This window comes from Cicer arietinum, chromosome 6 (genome assembly GCF_000331145.2).
Source record: "Cicer arietinum cultivar CDC Frontier isolate Library 1 chromosome 6, Cicar.CDCFrontier_v2.0, whole genome shotgun sequence".
NCBI classification, from domain to species: Eukaryota; Viridiplantae; Streptophyta; class Magnoliopsida; order Fabales; family Fabaceae; genus Cicer; species Cicer arietinum.
In genome coordinates, this window is record NC_021165.2 from 3280922 (window position 1) to 3297722 (window position 16801).

At 31.9% G+C, this 16801-nt stretch overlaps 1 protein-coding gene and 6 non-coding genes across 7 annotated transcripts; all 7 read right to left on the bottom strand.

Annotated features, from left to right (window-relative positions):
- Positions 1-5194: 5194 nt before the first annotated feature.
- Positions 5195-5317, bottom strand: LOC113787429 (small nucleolar RNA SNORD14). Its single transcript, XR_003473933.1, has one exon. It is a non-coding gene; the product is annotated as a small nucleolar RNA SNORD14 (small nucleolar RNA).
- Positions 5318-5492: 175 nt separating this feature from the next.
- LOC113787424 (small nucleolar RNA SNORD14) lies at positions 5493-5614 on the bottom strand. Its single transcript, XR_003473928.1, has one exon. It is a non-coding gene; the product is annotated as a small nucleolar RNA SNORD14 (small nucleolar RNA).
- An 89-nt stretch (positions 5615-5703) lies between these two features.
- On the bottom strand, positions 5704-5807 carry LOC113787349 (small nucleolar RNA snoR99). The gene has a single exon (XR_003473857.1). It is a non-coding gene; the product is annotated as a small nucleolar RNA snoR99 (small nucleolar RNA).
- A 128-nt stretch (positions 5808-5935) lies between these two features.
- On the bottom strand, positions 5936-6027 carry LOC113787330 (small nucleolar RNA snR60/Z15/Z230/Z193/J17). Its single transcript, XR_003473836.1, has one exon. It is a non-coding gene; the product is annotated as a small nucleolar RNA snR60/Z15/Z230/Z193/J17 (small nucleolar RNA).
- A 59-nt stretch (positions 6028-6086) lies between these two features.
- LOC113787348 (small nucleolar RNA U83) lies at positions 6087-6167 on the bottom strand. The gene has a single exon (XR_003473856.1). It is a non-coding gene; the product is annotated as a small nucleolar RNA U83 (small nucleolar RNA).
- A 303-nt stretch (positions 6168-6470) lies between these two features.
- On the bottom strand, positions 6471-6569 carry LOC113787332 (small nucleolar RNA Z43). Its single transcript, XR_003473840.1, has one exon. It is a non-coding gene; the product is annotated as a small nucleolar RNA Z43 (small nucleolar RNA).
- Positions 6570-10513: 3944 nt separating this feature from the next.
- LOC101498085 (protein LIKE COV 1-like) lies at positions 10514-16462 on the bottom strand. Its single transcript, XM_004503387.4, has 7 exons — positions 16094-16462; positions 15565-15617; positions 14636-14745; positions 14140-14307; positions 13936-14033; positions 11189-11315; positions 10514-10969 (listed from the first exon to the last, which is right to left on the bottom strand). Exons 1-7 carry the CDS (start codon positions 16238-16240, stop codon positions 10875-10877), a joined length of 798 nt encoding a protein of 265 aa, XP_004503444.1. The 5' UTR covers positions 16241-16462; the 3' UTR covers positions 10514-10874.
- Between the last annotated feature and the right edge of the window lie 339 nt (positions 16463-16801).

The window sequence follows — 16801 nt, forward strand, 5'->3', positions numbered from 1 at the left end:
AGGCAGATTGACAGAGAATCCTTGCATGAGTATTGGGAAAGATTCAAGAAATTAGTGGCTAGTTTCCCTCATCACCAAATTTTATGAACAATTGCTCGTCCAATATTTTTATGAAGGCTTGTTGCCTATGGATAAAAGCATCTTGGATGTTGCTAGTAGGGGAACACTTGTCTATAAGACCCCAGAAGCGGCAAAACCTTGATTGAGAACATGTCCATTGATTCTTAATAATTTACAACTAGAAGCTATTCAATAATGTTAACAATGGAGTGACTGAAATTCAAGTTTCTTCCCACAAGAATCTAGAGAGAATACTTTACAAGCTTACGTCGTTAGTGAAAAAATTGGCAGTAGGAAAAGCACACACAACAAAGGTTTGTGACATTTGCACTTTTGCAGAACATCCTACAAATTCATGTCATACAATGTAGAAAGATTTGATTGTTGATGCTCCTCAAGCATATGGAACAAACATATACAATCCCCAACTCAACTACGATATGTCATCTAATTGGTACAATCCTTGTTCGAGAAACCATCCCAACTTGAGATAGGAGAATTCATCTGCACAACAACAATCTATGCAACAAAAGAATAATGTGCATCAGCAGAATAACACGTTACAACATAACAACACACCTTCATTGGAAGACCTTGTCAAACAAATGATTGTCCAAAATATCCAATTTCAACAAAGGACATATTCCACCATTCATAATTTGGAGACCAGAATTGGACAATTGGCCCCTTCCATTAATCAGATGCATACTTAGGGGTTAAGCCAACTACCTGCCCAGTCAGTAGTAAATCCAAATGTTCCTAATGTCAATGCAATTATCTTGAGGTTTGAAAAAACAGTTGAAATACCAAAGGTACCTGAACTTGGAACTGTTACTGTGAAAAATAACAAAGTTGTTAAGGACATTCTAGTACTCGAGCTTATTAATGTTGAGCAAGATATACCATTTTATTTCCCTCAAAGGGCCGTGAAGATTAAGAAAAATGATGAGGTAGATAGGGACAAGGAGATCTTGGATACATTTAGAAAGGTGGAAGTGAACATTTCTCTCCTTGAAGCAATTAAATAGATTCCAAGATATGCCAAATTTCTAAAAACGTTGTGCACAAGAAAGTTAAATGATAGTGAAAGGGTAAACATATGGCACAATGTTTTAGGCCCCATTTAGCCTATGCCCCAGAAATGCAAAGATTCAACGACTTTTTTCATTCCATATCATATTGTAGTAGTATATCAATTTTGTCCGATCAACTAAAAATAATTTCAAAAACTAAGTAATAATATGTTTAATAAAAATTTTGCAATTATTATTATTAAATATATAAAAAAAATATTATTTTATAAATTTAACTCAATTTTGAGTACATATTTATCTAAGCTCCCATTATCATTAGCACAAAAAAATAAAAAATGAAAAGTATATTTTTTCCTACTACACGTCTACTATACCCCTTTTTCTTTAACATGTTTCCTTCAGCTCCCCCCATTTTTTATGCTGCAAGAAGCAACTCTCCCACCTTTATTTTTTAGTTTTTGTTTATTTATTTATATTTTTCTTCTTTTATCCTATTAAGGTCATCATATGCTACCCTCAATAAAAAATATGAACCACATTTTTCTTTAGTTACATGAGGTTGTTTTATGTTTACCGCAAAACAATAAAAAACTAAAAGCTCGATTTTATCTCATGTATACATAGATTCATCATTTGAATCTATAAAATTGAAATCAACAAGTGATAAGTGTATTTTTTTGTATCTTTTATAGATTCGTAATATAGAATAAATTTGGCATAAAAAAAAAGGAAAAGGGATTTAACTGGAAAAAAGGAAAACAAAAAATTGGAGAATTATGAGAAAATATGAACGAGAGTAGTGAAGATACAACAACTCAACTCCATCATCAAAACTATATATTTCAAGATTAACAAAAATAAAAGGAGAAAAAATAAAACCAAAAAGAAATATCTTTTATCGTCACTATATCTACCCACCCAACAACATCATCAAACACCATGCATCGCCGGTGCTACCTTTACGTTTACTAAGCTTCCGAATTCAAGAGGTATTTTATTTATTTAGAATTAAAAATGAAACTTTAATTATTGTTATGTTAATGTATTGAAAGTTGAACTTCCTGACCTATCACTTCCCACAAAACGCCCAAATTAGGCTCAACCTTTCACTTTTTGTATTTAACAACTCACCATATTTTTAGTTTTTAAATCATTAAATCTTACAAAAATTATTTTCAAAAATAAAATCAAATAAAATCTTATTAAAAGTTATTATGACATAAATTATGATAATTTGATAGTTTTGGAAACTCATTTTTATTTTTAATAAATTAATAATCATACAAAAAATTATTTTAAAGTAGTTAAAAAGATGTAATATTTTTTGAATCTTTGAGTAGTTATAACACAAGTCGTACAACTTGATGGTTTTAAAGCTCTCCTTTTATCATCAAAATAATAAAACAATTCTTAAATAACTATCTAGTTGTGACATCTTTTTAATTGAATTTTTTGAGACACGTGTTGTATAACTTGATGGTCCTTAAACTCGTATTTCAAAATAATTATTGCAATCAAACAAACTCTTTTTTTCATCAAAATAATTTTTTTATCACCAAAACAAAACATCTTTAAAAAAAAACATTCAACACAATCGTATTTTCTATCCAACAACTATGTAGTTTTGATTTCTCTATCGCACCAAGAGATACATAAGAGCAAGATTACACTATTGTCAAGCATATTAATATTTGTTGTCTTCTTTTTCTTAAGCACGCAAATATTTCAAAATCACATTCAAAAAAAAAAATTGGTATTCATATTTAATAATAAGAAAAAATAAATATATTTAAGTTAATATTAATTTTGCACATTTAATTATACGTAACCATATTTTTAACGGATGTCATATAGTGCTAATATCTTCCATACGCATAATCGATTATCGAACTCAAAATTTGGTTTTCAAAGACCATTTTTGTTTTTATTTTTATTTTTAAGAATTTTCCAATATTTTTTCTATTTTCCATTGCATTCAAGGAACACTCGAAATTTTAGGCCGATACACATATTTCACAAGCAATAGCCAATTTGAAAATGTCATGTTAGATTTAGGAGCTTCTAATAATGTTATGTCTACATTTGTTTTTAACTATCTTGCTCTTGAACTTTTACAGAATACAAAAGTTACCATTCAATTGGTGAACAGAAGCAAGGTTCGCCCTACTGGACTGGTGGAAGATGTACTTGTTCGAGTTAATGACTTGATATTTCATGCAGATTTTTACATTATGGACATGGATGGAGAGACTAAGTTCAATAGGGCGCCTATCATCTTAGGCAAACCATTCTTGAAAACTACTAAAACAAAAATTAAGGTTCATGTTGGAACTCTATCCATGTAATTTGATGATAGCATTGCAAAATTTAATATCTTTGATGCTATGAAATATCCCATGAAAGAGTATTCTATTTTTCAAATTGAATTGTTGGCTAATTTGGTTGATGAAACGTACCCCCAATATCTTTGCTACTCATTTTTTTCACTGTCTGATTTTGATGATACTTATACTTGTGATTTTTGGACATATAATCCATTGTGCTCTATGTGTTGTTTTCTCTACAGGTTGATCATTTTTATGATATTTCTATTAATATAATTGATTTTGGAGACTTAGCTTCAACCACAAGTGTTCTAACCTCCGTTGAGAAGCCACTGGCTCTAGAGCTTAAACCACTTCCTGAAACTTTAAAATATGCATATATAGATTGGATGACTCTAGTGTAGGGGGTGACTCTAGTGTCGGTAATCCCTATGAAAATTGGATGTATAGTGGTTAAAAATGAGAATTATATTATTCTAAACCAAACAACTAGAAATAATCATTTTACCTTATCGTTCATTGATCAAATGTTTGAACGGTTGGATGGTAAGTCACATTATTGTTTTCTTGATGGCTTTTAAAGTAATTTTCAGATTCATATTGCACTAGAAGACCAAGAAAAGACCACATTCACTTGCAACGATGTGTGATCATGTGATCAATATCTACGCTGGTTTCATAAAAAATTGTATAGAAGTTTCATTGATGATTTAATTTGGTTCCTAGTTCAATGCATGCTTGAATAGTTTAGATAAATTTTGCAAAAATGCATTAAAACTAACCTTTGTACTGAATTATGAAAAATATCATGGTTGAACATTGCTACATTGATGTGATTTCGAGTTTGTCTTACCTTTCTTCCATGCACAAGATTTGTTCTTTCCTTGGCCATTCAAGTTTATATAGGCACTTTATCAAATACTTCAGCAAAAAGATGTCATTTTTACTTTTGATGTCAGATCAACCATCCAATTGGACCCTCCAATTTGAAATTGGGTATAATGCATCTAATTATGACATAGCGTGGCAAGGGTTGCCCAAAGCATCGAAAGGGTAGCCCATAACATTTATTGTTTGAAGTTCTTTCTTTGTAGTGACTAAGTGATTAAGCAATGTATTTTTCCCAATATATTTTATTTATTTAATTATTTTTATTTGTCTCTTGATAAGATTTCTTGTGTTTAAAAGAGCTTTAGATTTCTTTTTAGAGATTGATGAACAGTCTAGAAGTTCTTTTTTTTGGTCCTTCTTGATATTTAGAATGTAATTGACTTTGGGCATAAGGATTTCAAAGTTGATGAAGGCAAAACCTATTAAGACTATGATTTTAAAATTATTAGATCAAATAACATTGATAACTCTACCGCCAATCCCCATATATCACCAGTCAATCCTCGCCATCAACCATCCGCTGTACCACAACAATATTCACCACCTCACTTAGTCATTCCAACATTCCACCATGTCCAGCCATTGTTTCTAACCAACCACTTACATATGTCCAACCAACAACTCGACATAACTGAATTGGATATCAATCTAGTATGTAAAGTATATTCAATTGTATCCATTAAAATAGCTGGAAATGAATTCAATCTAGTATGTAATAATTGGGATGTTATTATTAGCTTTTGGGATGAAAATACATTAAGGTAGCTCGAAAACAAATACCGCAAAACATAGCATAAAATATCAAGCAACAGTCATCCAAGTAAAGGATAAAAGAGTCAGACATACAAGAATAACCGATAAACACACTATCTAACAATAAAAGAGTGTCTCAGACATCCAAGGAAGGATAAAGCAGCATTAACTCTCAAGCCTGGCGAAGGCGAAAGCTCTTAGGCGGCCACTGCGAATGTTTTGAGAAACAAGCCTTTGGATTTATCATCATTGAGCAATTTACATATTAACAACTAACATCAAACAAGTGTAGGAAAATTGCACATCAAATATACCTACTCAAATTTTGTATTTTTAGTACACCTATGAATATGATCAAACAAACACTCTTAACAGATTTTATTTAAAATAGACTGTTTAGGGCATAAATAACAAGACAGATTGTTCAATTCGTCTCAGACATCCAAGGAAGGATAAAACAGCATTAGCTCTCAAGCCTGGCGTAGGCGAAAGCTCTTGGGCGGCCACTGCGAATGTTTTGAGAAACAAGCCTTAAAGATATCATCACAGACGACAATTAATCAAAGACAGATAAAAAAATTACAAAGTAAATTCAGGTTCATATAGTGATAAAAATTCGAATAACTAAAATAATTGCAAAAAAATATTCCATCATTAAATGATCAGCAAAATATTGAAATAGAGAGCTGACAAAGTGAACAGATGGATAAGTTACATATGAGGGACGTCTTCTTCCCAAAAGCACTCAGTTATACTGCTTGCAGGGCAGACGAATAGTCCCAAAAAGTGCAATTAGCTATTAATACAATGACAACAAGCACAAACTTTACAAATACAGTCCATAAAACCAAATAATATTGTTAGTTAATAGTAAGGGGTCATCAGATAGGAGCGAAAGACTAAAAATTTATGTTTAATCACAAATAGATCAGTTGAACTATGCTTATGATCATCACATGACCCTCCAACGTTAACAACAACAAATCATTTTAATTAATTACAAAACTAAAAACAAAATAAACAAAACCTCAGAAGGAAGGCAGTATAGGTATAGTAATCATTAAAATTCATACTAACATATTTTCCCTTGATATCATCATTGGAAGACTAATGCAAACAAATTTGAAATAACAACCTGAGAAGGCAAAGATTCAAAAACATTGAATGCACAGATCTTAAAAATAACGGAATTAACGATAAACAAGAAAGATCAAGGGCCTCATAGAGAAGATTAGGTTTTTCAACATGAATTAATTCAGACATATGCTTGTCTTAATTAATTTTTTTAATCATTGGCCATTTGAAAAAACAACATGATACACAAAAAGCAAGAAATTTCAATTAGAATAAATAATAAAAAAATAACAAGATCAAATTGAAAATTAAAAAGATTTGGATGATAAAAAAGGGACTCAGAATATGGGTGGTGATATAACAGGATGGTCGGCAAGGCCGATTTGGCCAATTACGACGAACGAGACCTAATCACATAGAGTCGTCATTGTCACCTTTGAATTCGATGTTTGTATAAAGAATGAACAAAACAAATGAAAGAACAGTAATTATAACGGGTAGCTAAAATGGGAGAAGGGGATGGTGATTTAAGCGGCGGTGAGAAACCCTAATTCGATACATTGAGAAAGAGGGCAGAGAGGTGCTTATAAAGAGTAGGGTGTGAGGCTAGGGTTTTGGGTGAAACGGTCAAAATAGTGATTTCTATAATGTGCGGAGAGTGCGCCGTTCCTTAACCTGCGCCGCCAAATAACACTCAACGCAAACATACTAGGCCCAGTAATTTTTGTGCGGCACTGAAGGTGTCCTCGTTCGGCATTGATTCAAATTTTTAAAATAAAATAAATTTTTAATTAAGTATATCCAATTTATTTGGTCAATTTTTGTTTATGTATATTAGATTTAACGGTGATACATCGTCTTACAAACAGTTTTAATTGTTTGAATGATAAAAATTACAATTAAATAATATAATCATATATTAATAGTTTATATTAAATAATAATGTAAAATTATTTTATATTTATTAATATATAGTTCTTTTTCTCATATGTATTTATTAGATATGATAATAGTGATTATTTGGTCATTTAACAAAGCTTGGAACATTATTTTCTTTGACTATGTTAAAAAACAAGTAAAATATTTAAGATAAATTATTTTTCTAAATGTCCTACTTTTTTTTTTTTCAATAGAAGGTCGTTTTTTGGGGAAGCGACTACCGAAGACCAATTTTTTAAAACTTAATAGAAGGTCGTTTTTCGAGTAGGGGACTTCTAACTGAGTATTTTTTTTTTTAAACTCAATAGAATGTCACGACCTTTTATTGAATTTCAAAAAATTGGTTTTTTGGTGGTCGCTTCCTCAAAGAACGACATCCTATTGAAAAAAAAAAGTTGAACATTTGAGAAAATAATTTTTAAAGTAGGGTAATTAAGGAATTTTTTAAAAAAATATATACACTTATACAAAAAGTCGAGAACCTTAACATTTTAAATAAGAGATAAAATTTTGCAATACTATCATTAAAATAGAGACATACCCTTTTAAAATTTACAACACTATCGTTAAACTAGAAACCAACTCTTTTAAAATGTATTATAGGTGAACATATTTATTAAAATTTTAAAGTTATTTTTACAATGAGATGATTAATTTCATTATCTTGACAATCGTATTGTTAAAAAAAAAATAGAGATTTCTTACTTAAAACCAAATATCAACAAATATTATATTAATATAGCATTAATTTTTTTTTAAGAATATCAACTTTTGGTGTCTTTTTCTCATTTAAATTTTACTGTTTACTTAAATTATTTAGTTTATAATTTTATCTATCCGATTAAATATTAAATTTTCTATACCTAACAAGGAGACGTGAACCTTTTTGGTGTAAATAGTTTCTTCCAATTTTACTTTTTGTTTATAAAATTATTTTATTTATAATTTTATTCTTCTTTACTCAAACAAAGAAAAAAAGAAAAAGCAAAACTAACGTGTCTTTTATTATTTAATAATTAAAAATATAAATAAATTTTTTTATGATACTATAGTTGTCACGCATTTGAAGTTAGATATTATTTAAAGAACGCTTTTTTAAATCATCTAGACCACAATCAATTTATATTTGGACAAACAATTTATGTTTGACGTAACATTCACACTTTCGATTGTGAATGAATTAGTGTAATACATTCACACTTTGTATTGTGAATGAATTGGAATGAATTTATTTGTTTTAAACATATAAATAACTAATAAAAGTTATGAGTCTAGTTCAATTTTAAAAAATTGTGCAAAATTTAATTTCATCCAAATAGTTTTCATGAGGTCTAAAAATATTTATAGAAAATCCGTTTTATATGATTTTCAGCTTCTTTTTAGATTGATTTGTAGTTTTTTTATTTTTAATTTGGACGTGAATACTCCTAGTGTGCATAAACATAACACATAATCTTTAAACTGAAAGCAATTCTCATGTAATTTACCTACAAGTCCCTTTTTAACTCTAAAGTATTAATGTTATAAACTACTAAAAATATGTTGTATCTTATGGTAAGAGTGGCACTAATAAATTATCACTTTTCCTTTCTACACCCCTCACATTTTGCTTCCCACACCCCTCACTCTTTTTATAAATCCAAACTACCATTCCCTCTTTATTCAATTAACCCATCATTTCTATCTTTATCATCTTCATCTTAATTAACCTAACACCTTCATCTTCTATCGTGAATCATTTTTGCCATCTTCGATCATCTTCAACATTCTTGAATCATTTTCAACACCTTCATCATCTTCAACACCTACATCATCTTCAACACCTTCATCATCTTGAACACCTTCATCACTTCAATCATCTTCAATCAAGTAAGCAATGATTTTTTTTGAATGGTTGTGAACTGAGTTAACGTATGTATACATGAACTCAGTTTACATAACAAATACGTGAATTGAATTCAACTACACATACGTGAACTGAGTTCACGTATGACTCAGATGTTTCGAAAAATTGACCTTCACGTGAACTGGGTTTACGTATGTGTACTTGAATTCAATTCACGTAGCAAATACGTGAATTGAATTCAACTATAAATACGTGAGTTCAGTTCACGTATGACTTAGATGTTTCAAAAAACTGACTTTCACCTGAACTGAGTTCACGTATGTGTACTTGAATTCAATTCACATATTTGCTACGTGAATTGAGTTCACGTACACATACGTTAACTCAGTTCACGTAGCTCATATGAATTCTTAAATTCCATTGATGTACGCAATCTTAAATCATATACGTTTACGTAAACCTAAATCACGTAGCATCTGCATTTTCTTAATTTTATCAGCTACGTGAATTCATTTCACGTAAACTTACGTGAACTGAGTTCACGTATGAAACCCAGATTTTGAAAAAAAATTGAAACTACAAAACACAACAACGTACATACCTAGTTGAGTTGAGTCACTATAATGATGAAGATGTTGAAAATGATTCAAGATTATTGAAAATGAAATGTATCAAAATGATTGAAGAAGATGAATATTGAAAAAGATCGAAGGTTTTAGGTTAATGAAGATGAAAATGATAAAGATAGAAATGAGGAGTTAAGTGAATAAACAAGGAAGGGTATTTTAGATATTTGGGATTTACAAAAAAAATGAGGGGTGCAGGAAGCAAAAGTGATAAATTATTTTAAGTAACTTTTGATCTCGGAGTTTCATGTATGCATAATCGTTGGATCGATCTCAGCTCTAACATTATCTAATTTTTTTTTAAGTCTTAACATGTATTTTATTAATAGTGAATACTCATATGTCTCCTTAATTTTGTTTCTCCACTGTCAAATATATCGACAGAAACTAAAATTTGGTAATATATTTTACACCGCCAAAAACTAAAATCTAATAAAAAATAAAAAAAAATTGAGAAGTCTCTTAATTACCCTATTAATTTTCATGCGTCCACTTGAAAGTATGATAGAAGTCTCTTAATCATTTCATCAAGCAATTCAAAACACTCTCCGCCCTCGTCAGCTCTGAGTGTAATATATCCACCATATATGGTGGTATGAATTTGATATCCTCACATTTCAAGAAGCTTTTCACCCTGATATTTCAAAGCTACAACTTGAAGATTCAGTTACCGTGTGGTGATACCTCAATCCACCGGGGAAACATTGCCCAAGTACATAAATTAATAATCATAGTGTACTTTTAAAAAAAACTTTATGGGTGAATCCACCAAATTTCATCTGCAAAAGACAATCATGTTTGAAGAGTCATAAGACAAAATATAACACATCTCAAGTGCCTTCTTGATTACACCACATCATGAGAAGCTAACTCCTTTAAGTAGACTCAAATATATGCAAATTTTAGCTAGGAAATATATGAGAATGATAATATTTGAACAAAAAAAGAAGCTGGCTGGCTAATGAATTGAAAAAAACACAAAAAAACATAAATTAAGGTGACGGCCAGTGATCAGCGCTACAAAATTAAACAGCTATAACAACTGAAGATCACATACTATGCACACGTAAAAAAAATTTCCGACTCCGGCAACAGTAGAACGTGGTAAATCTGTACTTATGAACTATATTTTGAAGCAAACGCTAATTTCTACTATATTCTATTACACAAATGAATGTTACACAAACCATCAGAATCTAACAATTGCTCATAATTTAACAATGTGAATTAAATGCCTGCGTTCGCAACGTATATTGGTTGCATTGCCATTCTGATGGCTCCATATAAATCAACATAAGCTACTCATCGGACAACTATGCTTTTGCTTTCATCTTCTATCAGATCTACTAATTTCTGCTGTAGCACGTGAATCAAGCGTTGATAGGATCTGCGGCATTGACATGCCTCCAGAAACGACAATTTCTGCAAAACACAGCATATGTTAAAAATATACTGGACAAGTTCAATGATATTGTTTTTACCGCATCATTAGCATTAGCAAAGGAAGCCCCAGAAAGTAGTTCCCATATAAAAAAGATACCATCTTCATAACAATTACATAACACAGTAATTATTATGAGCTTGCTTTTCCATCCATAAACAATTCAAGTCTGAGTAAACTATGAAAACTAGACAACTCACCAATTCCTTCCCGGACAGATAAGGTTGGCCTAATGACATCCTTGGTGTTTACCAGAAAGATATCACCAATATAAAGATGGTTCGTGGGAACATAGACGCAGCATAACTCCTCATCTCCAGTATAATTCTGTGAATAGTAATATAAATAATATATTTAAATTCAAGAATTTATTCAAAGTTGCAACAGTTGCAGAAAATCTTCATTAATTAAAACTAAACCTGTTTTGTCAAACATAATACATCAAATGCTTATCCATGTAGATCCATGATTCCATACTATGGATCACAAGTTAACATCTAGAAGGCAATTTGAAAGAGGATTCATGAAACGTGGCAACTGACTATGAAGTACATAACTAACCTTTAAAAGAACATGATAGCATTGTTATGTTGCAATATTATATGGCTTTAAAGATAACCAATCAAGAAAAAAGAACATAAAAGGCAATAGGGATACTCATAAATTGATGGAAAACAGGAAGCATCAACAACATAAATCGATGGGAAATGGTATTTTATTAGAATGAAATAGGGAAAAACCCCAATTGCAGAGACAGAACACTGCAGAACTTCGAGAGTCTGCAAACCTCCCTATACCCAAAGGCCCCAATTCTTTAAGAAATGACTAATTATCTCGCCCTCTCCAACAGTCTTCTTATGCATAGGCAACACATCTACTAACTAATCAACTAAGAGAGTTACTTATCAATACCCCCCCACCCCCACCTCAAAAAAAAAAAAAAGCATTCACCTTGCGCTCAAGGTGAAGAATCTGTAGTTGCAGATTTGTACAAAATAAAATACAACTTCGAAATATAGAATGATCAAAGAAAATGAATCAAAATTTAGTTGAACCGGTAGCCCTTGCAGCTGTACACATAAACCTTGCCAAACTCCCTTGGCTTTCACCTTGTATTCATCTCCCAGCTTCACCCAGAACTGAGGTGTCACCAGCATTAGGGCCTCAACCACCTTGTACAAAATGAAATTGTGCAAGGCTCCATAATCAATCAACACCATCACCTTCATGGCATTCACCTCATCACATAATTTGAGATACTACACTGTAGAGACCCAAGGTTGTTAAAATCGCAAGTTAACTTGCGGAATCGTACGATTTCACAAGTTTAGGTATCAATTTCGAGTTAACTCAGAGGTAAACTCGAATTTTGGTAAACTCAAAAATGAAACCGAGGTTACCCAGCTGAACTTGCAGTGAACTCGGTAAACTCATGTAAATTCATAGAATTTTTTTGACCAAGTACTTTATTTTTTCATCTCAATTTTCACATTCGGTTCATTTCCTTATTTGTTAGTTTGATTTTGTTAATGTTAGTTTTTTCCTTTAAATTGAGTTGAAATTTTGAATTATTGATTCATGTATTGTATTATATTAGTATACAAGTCATGCACATATTATTTTTGATATTATTTTAATATGAGGTAAACTCGTACGAGTCGATTGCCACCATCTTCTCCTTCTGGAATTACCCAACTTGCCCCTGCCAAAGCAATGGTTAGATTCTTCTCGTCTATGACCTATGGCTTGTCCAACAATTCACTCAAAGAAACCAAACTCTATAACTTCAACTTGACCTCAATTTCTTCTTCAACTCCTTCAAGAAAATTCCTTTCAAGTAGCCTACATTGATACTCTTTAAAGGCCTTGCATAGAGCTCAATTTTCTCTCAGAATTCCTTGATTGGAGGTGGATTAGGAGTGCAAGACTCCTTAAAATAGTCTTGGTCTATGCTCCATAAAGTAAGATTGGGAGAGCAAGCCCCACCATTGTTACCAACTCAGAGCACGTCCTTCCAAGGTCAACAATTACAGCCAGTAATCCTTTCTCATTTAGTGCCCTTTTAATGTGGAAGTACCTTCCGAACTTGTTAAAGCCTGTTAGCCCATCCATGGACCTTCTCTCCCACATCCTCCGTCGTTTTGTGGATTGTCCCTGAGGTTGTTGATCCTACAAACTTCTTGTCTCAATGCTTCCCGACATTAACCCTCTCTAGCATCTCTTCAGCTATCCTCATCCGAGCTTCTGGCAGTTCCTGTTGATTATGACTAAAAAACTCTTCATTAATGCTTCTCCGCTCCAAGCCTCAAACCCCTTTTTCCAGACTTCCAAATGTCCCTCCATCTTTTTTGCACCATGAATTTTGGTGCCCAAGGTCATGAACTCTTGTACCAATTGATAGAGATAAACCCCAATTACAGCGATAGATAATTGCAAAACTTTGAGTTTATTTAAAGACAAGACGCCTTATTTCTCTAATTATTCCAGCCCTCAACTAACTAACTAAGGGGGCTATCTATCACAATTGTGGATGAATTTCCCTACCAGCTTTAGAGCCAAGACTCTCCTTTGAGAAACCAATTCTCAGCCTTACACAAAGGAAAAAAAGAATGCATACCAGAAACAGCTGCAAATCCTTTCTATAACTACACATAAAATTAAATAACTGCTATATAATTGTTCTACCATATAATTTCCCTACAACATAATTAAATTACTACATAACTCTCCTACCATAGTACTCATTCTGCCCTCCTAATTTTTTGTTTTCCCTTACAAGCCATATATGAGGCTTTTTTTTTCTGCATAATCCATAACTTGGCCCCCTGTTCAACTATGGGCACTAAAAACAATCATAGAAAAATAGTGAAACACTTATTTAAGGCATTGTGAAAAAAATAAAAAATCAGAGCTTATAAGCTGCCAAATGTAGAATTCTTTCAGAAACCTGAAGGACAACAGATGAGGTGATGAATCCAAAGGCATATTCCCCAACACGTGGATGTCGAATGATAGCTACTTCTTTGAAGGCTTGTGAATTTTGATCTGTGGCAACACATGTTAAGATAATCAGTTCTTACCAACCATCAATTTACATTGACATCGTCACAATGAGTAAGATGTTGAAAAAAAAAGATGTTGGCAAACATACCTGGTGATATAGCAGCACTAATCTGCTTAGAGGCATTATAGATATGACGAACAAGAGGCATTCGCTTGATAAACCACTCTCCAAGTCCCAGGACAGATGCACCCAGCCATGAAGACATGAAAACCCCAACCAAGAAGATGAAGGTTATGGATGTTATGAACCCAAGACCTGACCAAGAAGTGTTAACAATTACTTCAACATATTTAATGCTACCATGACATCTAGTAAGTGGCCTAATAAGTTAGAAACAGACAACAAAAGCCAATAAAATTTCTATTTTCCACGTAGAAATTTGTATTTCTTTTGCAACTCTATTGCACATTTCTATTTCTAATAACCCAAAATACAAAAAAAACAGCTAAACCTAAATAAAATGAATATTAACAATATATAATTAAGAAAATGTTTAATCCAATAAATTGAATAATCATACTGTACTGACCTTATGGGGAAAATAATAAAGGTGTATAGTGTACAATAAAATAGAAGCACTTACCAAAGATGTCAATTCCAAGTTGAGCATAGATCGGAGAAAAAAACCCATCCACAAAATGAATGAACCACCATGTTATGTAGAAGGTGATTGCAATTGGAAGAAGAATGACACTTCAATAAAATAAAAGAGCTATCGTTAATTCAACAAAACACATTAACAAAAAACTCATAACATTCAGCTGCTAATGCCATTATATATGTAATAATGCACATATCAGATTTGAGGGTGTTCGAAAGAACTTATTTGAGCTTACATTATTGTATACATATTTGGAAGAGCTTATAAACACCTTATGGTATGTCCATAAGATGTTTTAAGCTTGTTTCATAAACTCCTCCAGGCAGTTTATTTCTTAAATTTGCTTTTAGCTGATAAATAGTTTACCCTTAATCACTCTTTGATTGTAGAAATCGCTTATACATAAGCTCTCATTTAATAAGTGTTCAACTAAACTGTTTAAACAAATCTCCCCTAAGTCTTAAATGACAGCATAAAAGATGTCACATATAGTTGCATGCTAATGAGTCGTGGTCACATATAGTTGCATGCTAATAAGATGTCACATATAGGTTTTATTCAATTACGATTCCCCTTCCCCATTAAATTTGGAATACCACTTTGAATACATTACTGCCAAAATGTTTCATATCCTAATAGAAAAGGGAGGCGTAACTACAATGTATGTTAACTTGCAGTTCAAGACACAAACATCAATACTATAAGTTGGCAGCAGAAATTTAACGTAGCTAAAAGAATAAGAGACAAAAAGTCAAAAGCACATCTTTCTTCAGGAAATAATAATAATAATAAGATAATGAAATATCATAGTGTCACGCATGAACTAGTTTGATATGTATGAATGCACAATGACATGGCATATATCCATGTCGTGAACGGAAACAGATTAGGTTGAGTAAAGTGATACGCACCATCCAGTCATGAACTTTTTTGATGCCCAGCTCCTAACAACCTTGATAAAAGTCTACAAACCAACACGGAAGAAAAAAGGCCAAATGTCAGACAGAAACAAAGTCAGAATTTCACGAAAACACATAACATTCCATGTGAAATTTAAAGCTCCAGCTCATACTGTTGATAAAATCAGCTTCAGTTTCAGTTTTTGCAAAATTACATTAATCAAATATTTTTTAACAAATAATGAATCAATGAAGAAGAGAGGGTTAAATACAATTGCACTATTTAAATTGGTAATTTGGTATGAATGTTCAAAAGAGGTAAGAACTAGCTTTTGTGCCCTTAGTTTAAAGGTAACAACAAGTTGATCCAGTTATATGAAAAGCAATAATTTCCATTGAAATGTAAATCATCCCTAAAAGCAGTCACAAAAAAAGTAAAAGAAATTGCTGATACTAACAAATTCAACGCTAACACACAAAATCTAGATAAATCAAATGCTTAAAAATTCCACCGCATAAAGCAATTAAAACCCTAAAGTACCTCGCGACCGGTATGATGCATGGAAGAGGAGGAAGGCGATGGTCTGGAAGCATCGGTGTCAACGCCGGCATCAGCGACGGGGATGAGAAGCTCCCGATCTCTGTCTCTGTTGCCCAATACCGCGGAGGGAGATTTGTCGTCGACCATTGCCGGAGAAACAATCAGAAACGACGTCGTTTGCAAATTTTGAAAACCAATTATCGTTTCCTACGCCGTGGAAGAATCGCACAAATGACAAATTTTTCAAAATTACTCTCCAATTCTATTCTTCCTTTCTCCTTCGACTTTTGTTTTGGTTTATATTTTATTTTAATTTAAGTAATTAATATTTCTGGGAGATTATTTAATTTCAACCCAAACAAAATTTATTCAAAATATAATAGTATTACGGTATTAAATTTTAAAAAGTTTTCGTAGAAATTAAAATACTTTCGTCGACCTCATGGAATTAAAATGGAAAATAATTGATGTTTTGGGTGATGAATTGAAAGGCTGCATGTGACTTGAAGGATCTTTTGTCATTTTGTCATTACGTTGTGAAAGAAAAAAAAAGGACCTTTTGAAATTTTCTATTTTTGAGTCACATTCTTTTATTATCTAGTTTAGTCAATTGCAAGATTACATGAGTCTATTGTTATGTTGTCAAGTGTAGTTCATGGGTTGTCGCAAATATTTTGATTGATTATTATTGTATGTATTTAATTTACA